Here is an 8,563-nt window from a genome sequence, read left to right on the forward strand (position 1 = left end):
TGGAAAGGATTACAAGATGTGACTTCTTCATGCCTTCCTGTTGCCATTTCAGAATCCTCTTCTAACCCAATCCTACATCCAAGCCATCCCATTAATTTCTTGTCTACTTACACTTCCTGTTTTGGAAGTGACTTTCCCCTTCCCCTCCTGTTTCCCCATCTGTCTTACACACTTGTTCCTCATTCTCAACACTCACTACCCACTTCTCCACTCATAAGCATCACTTCAATCCCTCCTGTACTCTTCTGCTCTTCCACATTGCTTCTTACTTGCTCAGATCCATTCTCATCACTCATTACTCCCCTTCTAACAGCAATCTCTCCAGATGACTCACACCTAAACCATTCAAATGCAGTCATCAACTCATCATCACTGTGATACCACACTGACTACATTTCCTATCACCTTGTTTCCAATAAAATCATTTGTTCTTACTATCACTACCAACTATTTTTCTCCCAGAAAACAAATCATAGAGGTGTAGTGTATGTTTTCATACACTACACCTCTAATAATTGAATTCCCATACAATGCCACTTGATCCTTCATTACCTTTTTCATTCAGGCATCATTAATTTTTCTTCTGCATCATCTCTTACCTCCTCTTCACCAAACCAATTTTCAAATCTTGCATCATTTTTTTTCACTATTTCACTCTCACAATTTTACTGTTAGTTGCACATGCTTTTTTGCCATCAGAATCTGACTCATCATCTTACCATTAATTGCACTCTTTTTTTTTTTTTTTTACCTCCATCCTTGTACACTTTCTTATTGTCAGTTTCACATACTGTTAACATTCATACAGTCTTCCTCAACTCCATTTCACTTACAATGCTGTGTTCCCTACTCTATTTCAAACAAGCCATGTGGTCCATCAGCATATCTAACTTCCTAAAAGAATATGTACCTACCTCTACTGAAATGATTGCATAATTTGATTAATGACAATTTTCTAATGCACTCACAATTTAAGTTTTTATGTAGTTGAAGTCTGTACAGCAATAAAATATATTACAGAATTATTATTATTATTTAGGCCTCTAAGGAGTCCAAAGGCTCATCGTGGGAAGTCTCTCCTAGGAAACACAGTCTTTCACACCACTCCTTAAACTCATTGACCGTTCTCGCTCACACCACTCCATCAGGCAATGCATTCCACAGTTCAACCACCCACCATGCAAAGAAACCAGTCCTCACCCCTCTTGCTCACAGTTTCCTTTCGTAACTTCAAGGGATGGCCCCTTATCATCACTCCTTCCCGCTGTTCAACCAAGCGAAAGAACTCTCCAGTGTCAACCCTGTAACGACCTCTCAACAGTTTAAAAGTCTCATTCATATCACCTCTCCTTCTTCTATCCACCAAACTCTGCAGTCCACATTCCCTCAGTCGATCCTCATAACTAACATTATACAGTCCTGAAACTGTCTTTGTTATCTGCCTCTAATACCCTTTCCACACTTAATTTATCCCTTTCAAATCCTGGGGACCAAATCTGAGAACAATAGTGTAAGTGTATTTAATCAGGGTCTTATACAATGGAATGATAATTCTTTTATCTGTGCAGGTCAGCGTCCTTCTCATTATTGCAGCAATCCTTTGTTACCTTCACCACCTTTGCAATATGTCCACTTAATTTCAGGTTTCTATCAATCATTAACCCCAGATCTCTTGACTCCCCCACCTCCTCCAGTATATCTACTCCAATAGAGTATGCAGTGTCCCAAACCTCAAGACCTTACATTTTGCTGCATTAAACCCACAACCCCATTCATTTGCCCATCTGTCTAGCTTATTCAAATCCTCTTCCATGACTACCACATCTGCACTATTACTAATAACCCTTCCCAGCTTCACACCATCTGCAAACAACTGAACATCCTCCCTTCAATCCACTGATAATGTCATTGATATAAAGGTTAAACAATATAGGTCCCAGTACTGAGCCCTGTGGGAACCCACTTGTAATCCTCTGCCTCCTTGAAACTGCCCCACCATACACAACTCCCTCTGATACCTATTGGACAGCCAATCCTGAATCCAGTTGACCAACCTGACATCCAAACCCATGTACTGCAACTTATCAGCTTATCATGTGGCACCTTGTCAAATGCCTTGGCTAAATCCAAGAAAATGGCAGTATATGCCTTTCCCTCATCTACTGCTCATTTAACTTTATTATAAAAGGCTAGCATATTACTAAAACAAGAGCGCCCACTCACAAATCCATGTTGACTCTCACAGATAACATTACCCTCATCTGCCAAATGTTGTATATAGTCCCTAACTAATTTATCCAAGATCTTAACTACCGATGCCACACAAGCTAGCCTATAATTAGACACTTCCCGTTTGCTATCACCCTTATGTAATGGCACTATCTTACATTCCTTCCATTCCCTGGGCACTTTTCCTGCAGCCAGAGTTGCATTGAAAAGCCAGGTCAAAGGAGCTGTCAGTTCTTTAGCACATTCTCTCAAAACTTGTGAAATACCATCCAGTCCCACAGCTTTACTGACATCAAGAGTACTCAGTATTTAGAACATGTTCTCCTTCTGCACCTCTAAACCTCAAACTTGCCCTATTCCTCTAGTATTAAAATTTACTCCTCCAGGATGAAATACACCAATAAAGTGTTCATTGATCAGTTCCACTATGTCCTCTGCATCAGTCACTCTATTCCCATTTTTATCCCACAATGTCAGTCTTCTACAATCATTTCTCCTCCTATTGGCCACATAGCTAAAAAAATTCCCTAGGATTTTCTTTGGATCTTAGGGCCAATCTCTTCTCATATTCCAGTTTTGCCTTCCTTACCATACTAGTCACTCTACCGGCCTGTCTTATATTCTTCACGCATCTGCTCTTCACCTGTCTCCTTATATCTCTTCCATAGCCTCTTTTTTACATGCAGTTCCTGTTTAATATTGTTAGTCATCCACTTTACACCAAATTGTGTCCTCTGATTCCTTTGTGGAAGACAGCTTACTATTGATGCTAACAAATATTCCTTCATATTTTTCAAGCACTAATGATATCCCGGCCTTCCAATTCCATGAAACTTCCCCAAGTTGGCGTCTTAGACTATTATAATCACCTGCCTTATAATTCCACATACATTCCCGTCTCTTTGGTATTCCTGCATGTCTATTCATTTTCCAAGTCAAAACCATATGGTCACTCTCTCCAACTGGTGGGAGAGATGTCATCTCATTTATTATCAACTCTTCTGATGCTATAACCAAATCCAAAACTCTTGAACCTCTTGTTCCCTCTATTACATGTTGCCTAAGACATTTGTCCCTCAAGAATTCTAGAAATCCCATTCCCTTATTGCTTAGACAGTTCCAGTTTGCTATCACCCTTATGTAATGGCACTATCTTGCATTCCTTCCACCTGGGCACTTTTCCTGCAGCCAGAGTTGCATTTGCATAACAAGCTACATGCATCTTCCTCTTCCTAGTTTTTACTACTATAGTTAAAATCTCCGATAACAATCATTCTTCTTGCACTCACCAAACTCAACTGTCTAAACATTTCCTGGTCCCCACCCTCTGTACTCCTGGGTCTGTAGCAACATCCCACTAAATATCCTGTCTTGCTTACCTCTACCTCACACCATATGCTTTCAAAATCATTAGTGTCACTGCCTTAGCCTCCACTCTTAGAGGACATAAGTCGTCACTTATCATAAGCAACACTCTACCACCATGCTTTCCCTTTCTATCCTGCTGAAAAATACTGTACCCTGCTACTTCTATTCCTGTTATTATATCCTCTTCTGTCAACCATGTCTCAGTGATCCCAATAATCTTTGCCCAGGCTGATGCTATCAGCACCACCAATTCCTCTCCTTTATGAGCTACAGAAATTAGCTCATTCTTTCAAACATTTTAATTCTATGTGCTGGCCAAAATAAATAAAAATGTAGAGTGGAAAAACCTCACTGTCTCAATAGCTGAAAATTCAGAGTCCACGTTAGCATGTGTTATGAACCAAGATAATGTATTTAACAAGTTCAGACTTCTTTCCAGTATTTTCATAACGAAAGGATTCCTTAGAAAATATGAAATCATTGTTGGATTTATTTTGACTGCCTGGTTCCATTGCTTCAAAGGAAGAGTTTCCTCATTAGTGAATCAATTTACATATTGACACAGTAAAATTAATTATTATGAAAACCTAATTCATAGGAATGAGGTGCATTTATTTTTGTGAGTAAATGAAAAACAATATTTAAAAAAAAAATATTATTCTGAAAAGTATGAGACAAGAACACACACCTGCTGCATTGGTCACTTCAGCAAAATTCCAGGAAACAAGCTGCTGGAAAGTTACATGTGATAAGCAGGTACATTTTGAGGTACTTACGTATTTTACTTTAAATTCCACTTTGTTATTACTAAGAACTTAATGTCAGTTTAATTTTTTTATTTATTTACTATTTACCAATTTATCTTTTAATTAGGTGTTATTATTTAAAAACTTAATGTGCTGCTACAAACACATTTACTTTACATTAAAATATCATAAAGTGAACAAGGATACCTTTTTAAAATACCTAATTTTGTTCCAATTTGCATTAGAAATTTTTGTATATTCAAAGTAGTAGATTTTAGGTCATTGAATTTTATTTTATTTGGAGAAAATCTCGAACTATTTCTCTCCTCTCTCCACATGTGCGCATACACACCATCACTGACAGATGTCTTTTTTTTTTAATAAATTTAGTTTAATCCTTTATCCAAGTATGTGCAAATAAAGTTTGCGCCTGAAAGTATCTTCAGGACTGGAATAAAGTGGTACAACACCGGGCAACTCCTTGCAAAGGTGGAGCAAGCTACCAACACTCCTATCTCAGTAACTCCGATAATGCAAAACACATCTTCTTGCGGATATGTATAATGGTATGCATTAAGGGAAGGGCCACTACCCAGACTAGTTTCGACCTTTATTGAGGTCTCTTCAGTGGGAGCCAGGCCCAAGTGGAGATACCAAGGCAGAAGCATTAGCAAGGTCATCTCCTCCTATAGGAGCTGCCAAACGGTGTGCCACCTTTTTATTAAATTACTCTGGATTTAGAGAAAGATGTTGAAAGTTTATTTTTCAACATCTTTCAACATGTTAATGATCTCTTGGTCATTATGGGAGATACTGAGATAGGAGTGTTGGTACCTTGCTCCACCTTTGCAAGGAGTTGCCCGGTGCTGTACCACTTTATCCCAGTCCTGAAGATACTTTCAGGCACAAACTTTGTTTGCACACACTTGGATAAAGGATTAAATTAAATTTATTATAGTCTGACCAAGTGAAAAATAAACTTTCAGCATCTTTCTCTAAATCCAGAGTAATTTAATAAAAAGGTGGCACACCATTTGGCAGCTCCTATAGGAGGAGATGACCTTGCTAATGCTTCTGCCTGGCTCCCACTGAAGAGACCTCAATAAAGGTCAAAACTAGTCTGGGTAGTGGCCCTTCCCTTAACGCATAACATTATACATATCTGCAACGAGATGTGTTTTGCATTATGGGAGATACTGAGAAAGGAGTGTGGGTAGCTTGCTCCACCTTTGCAAGGAGTTGCCTGGTGTTGTACCACTTTACCCCAGTCCTGAAGATACTTTCAGGCACCAACTTTGTTTGCACACACTTGGATAAAGGATTAAACTAAATTTATTATAGTCTGACTAAGTGAAAAATAAACTTTCAACATCTTTTTTTTTTCTTTCTTGTTTTAAATTATAGGCACCCCAGCCTCTGGTCCTAAGAGAGCTCTTAGAGTAACAAAATGTTTGGTTTTTTTTACAAATATTCAAAAATAGAAGTGTAAAAACTTACTTCTATACTCCCATACACTGAAGATGCAAATTGTACTTATCAGTGGAGAAAAAAATAGCTACTAGGTTGGATTGATTTGTAGTAATAGTGTCTGCAGGATTTTCTGTCTGTGTGTGTGTCCTACCCAGAAGAGGTTGTAAACCTATAGTACCTCAGTGCTATAGGTTTACAACCTATATAATCAAAGTAGTAAAATGCAAATTGGAACAAAATTAAGTATTTTAAAAAGATATCCTTGTTCACTTTATGGATAAGCTAATAAATTTTTTATCATTTTTTAAGTTATTTTAATTTATTTATATTCATTTACATTCTGTAAACTGCTCTAGAGAACAAACATGGAATTTCTTCCATGCCATTTCAGGCCACCAATAAGTGGGGATGGTTAAATTAGATCTCTTATAATCCATTAATTGGGCTAATATTAGAATTAATGTACAATTTTTTTCATTCAAAAATACATTTGTTACAGTTGTGTATTCTTTGTTTCAGAAATTTGTAAAGCCAGAGACTAAAGTATGGCCAACAGTTGGTCGCATTGATGATATTTATGGTGACACCCACTTGATGTGCATTTGTCCTCCTGTAGAATCTTATATGGTTAACTCCTAGTTTCTGACACCCAAAGCCTTATTTCAGAACTTGATAGATACTTCTTGAAATACTAAAGCTCTTGCAACACTGGCTGTGGTATGTGTGTGTTAGAGCATTAATTACTAAAACTTAATGCTCCAAGTTTTGAAAGAATGAACCTAAAGATTCAATTCAACTTCATATTTTAGGATATTGTAAATTGCTTCTCTTTAAATCTCAGGTGATGTAACAGTTGCATATAGACCGTGCCAAATTAATAGCACTGATTGTTTTATTAATATTTATAATACAGATATTTCCCTTTGTAAAATTTTCTATATTTTGTGACAAACTTTTGAAACTAGTTTTTTACGTTTTTAATGCGCCAAAAAAAAAAAAAAATGCATCTCAGGTTATGAATTTTATAACATTATTTTATAAGTCAACCTGTGAAATGTTTACTAGATAGGAAATAAATGTAAAACTTCTAACATTTTTATTCACACCAGTTTGTATATTACAGTAATATAGTTAGTGCCAAGTGTGGAATAAAAAAGTTTATTTTTTGAATTCTTCTTCTCTGTCATTAGTTACATGATTACAGACCACCATAGTCAGAAGAAATTCTCCCATCAGTAGTGTTGCTGTAGTCTATTTCAATGCTGCTAGGACTTGCTTTAAAATCATTCAGTATTAGTGTGCTACTATTGTTTACTAATATTATTATTCAGAACTTCCATGTAGTCATAAGACCCATTGTTGATGGCCCAATTCTTCCACTCATGGAACTGTCCAAATTTTCCTCTTATATTTTCATAATATTTCCTCTTAAATTCTTCACACACCTCCCTCCTCTACACCATCATTCACCATGCAAAAAAATCTACTCATTATGTCTCGAAATACCGCTAAATGGCATTCTCCCTTTGAGTTTCAATTATGACGTTATCCCTAGAATAACATCACATGTAAAGTTCAAAGGGTATATTGCAAAAGTGTCAAAATACCACAAAGGATCATCTGTATACTAAAAAACATATAAACAAGGATAAGGAGGTTATCATCCCTCTTTAATAAGGCTTGATAAAACCTCTATTAGTGTTTAGATTTATTTATTGGGTTTCTCGTGGATAAGGAAATAGAGTGAATTCAAAGGTGGGTGACGAAGAAAATGACAAGTCAGCAGAATACTGCACAGACCTCTGATGGTTTGTGAGTTACAAAATTTGGTTGATAGGCAGAAAGGAGAAGATATAAGATAAACATAGCTTACCAAGGAAAGGGAGGAAGATTATATAGATAATTTTTTTTTAGTACATGGCAGATGGGAGAAAACAAGGGTCATCCCCAGGAAAATTAAGTAAGAGTATGGTTAGCAAAAAATGTCAACCTATATTTTTTGGTTGAAGAGTGTTAAATGGCTATAGACCTGGTAATATAAAGAGCAGTAAGAAAGAAATGTATAGGCAAATTACCTGGCAAATAAAAAAAAAAAAAGGGCGAGGATGATTATGGGTAACTCTTAATTATGATCATATAGATTGTAATAAAGAGATGGCATCCAGGGCCAGAGAAAATGAATTTCTGGAGTTTTTGAGAGAGCTGCCCTAGACAATGTGATAACAGGGAACACACAAGGATCTTGAATTTGATCATCTCATCAGAAAATGAGGTCAAACCTTCCTCCAGTTGTTCAAAATGACCGTGAAGTGGCCAGCTCCTGACCAGTACCATCGACAGGTACTGGTCAGGAGCTTAAATAAGCTAAGTGTAAAATAAGGCTGGTGATTATGACATGCTCAGGAAACAGCTTGCATCTGTATCATCAAATAAGGAATTGGATGGGAAGGAGATCAATGCTGCTTGGACTTTACTCAGGGACTATCTGGCAGAAGGAATCTCTGAGTGTTTTCCAAAAGTCAGGAGCAAGGCCATCGCCAGATTAGTTCACGCCCTGAGGCAAAAATTAAATATCGCCCCTGATGTAATAAATTTAGTTTAATCCTTTATCCAAGTGTGAGCAAACAAAGTTTGCACCTGAAAGTATCTTCAGGACTGGGGTAAGGTGGTACAACACCAGGGCAACTCCTTGCAAAGGTGGAACAAGCTAATCACTCCTATCTCAGTATCTCCCATAATGCAAAACACAC

At 37.1% G+C, this 8,563-nt stretch overlaps 1 protein-coding gene across 1 annotated transcript in view; it reads left to right on the top strand.

Annotated features, from left to right (window-relative positions):
• Positions 1-6,983, top strand: part of LOC150095455 (glycine dehydrogenase (decarboxylating), mitochondrial) — a 649,342-nt gene extending 642,359 nt beyond the window's left edge. Inside the window, exon 25 of the mRNA XM_090410555.1 lies at positions 6,333-6,983. Within this exon, the coding sequence (XP_090266681.1) occupies positions 6,333-6,452 (120 nt within the window). The 3' untranslated portion in view covers positions 6,453-6,983. The remainder of the gene's footprint in view (positions 1-6,332) is intronic.
• Positions 6,984-8,563: the final 1,580 nt, after the last annotated feature.

Source organism: Typopeltis vanoorti, chromosome 20 (genome assembly GCF_054136105.1).
Source record: "Typopeltis vanoorti isolate ZY-2024b chromosome 20, IOZ_Tvanoo_1.0, whole genome shotgun sequence".
In the NCBI taxonomy this organism is placed as follows: domain Eukaryota; kingdom Metazoa; phylum Arthropoda; class Arachnida; order Uropygi; family Thelyphonidae; genus Typopeltis; species Typopeltis vanoorti.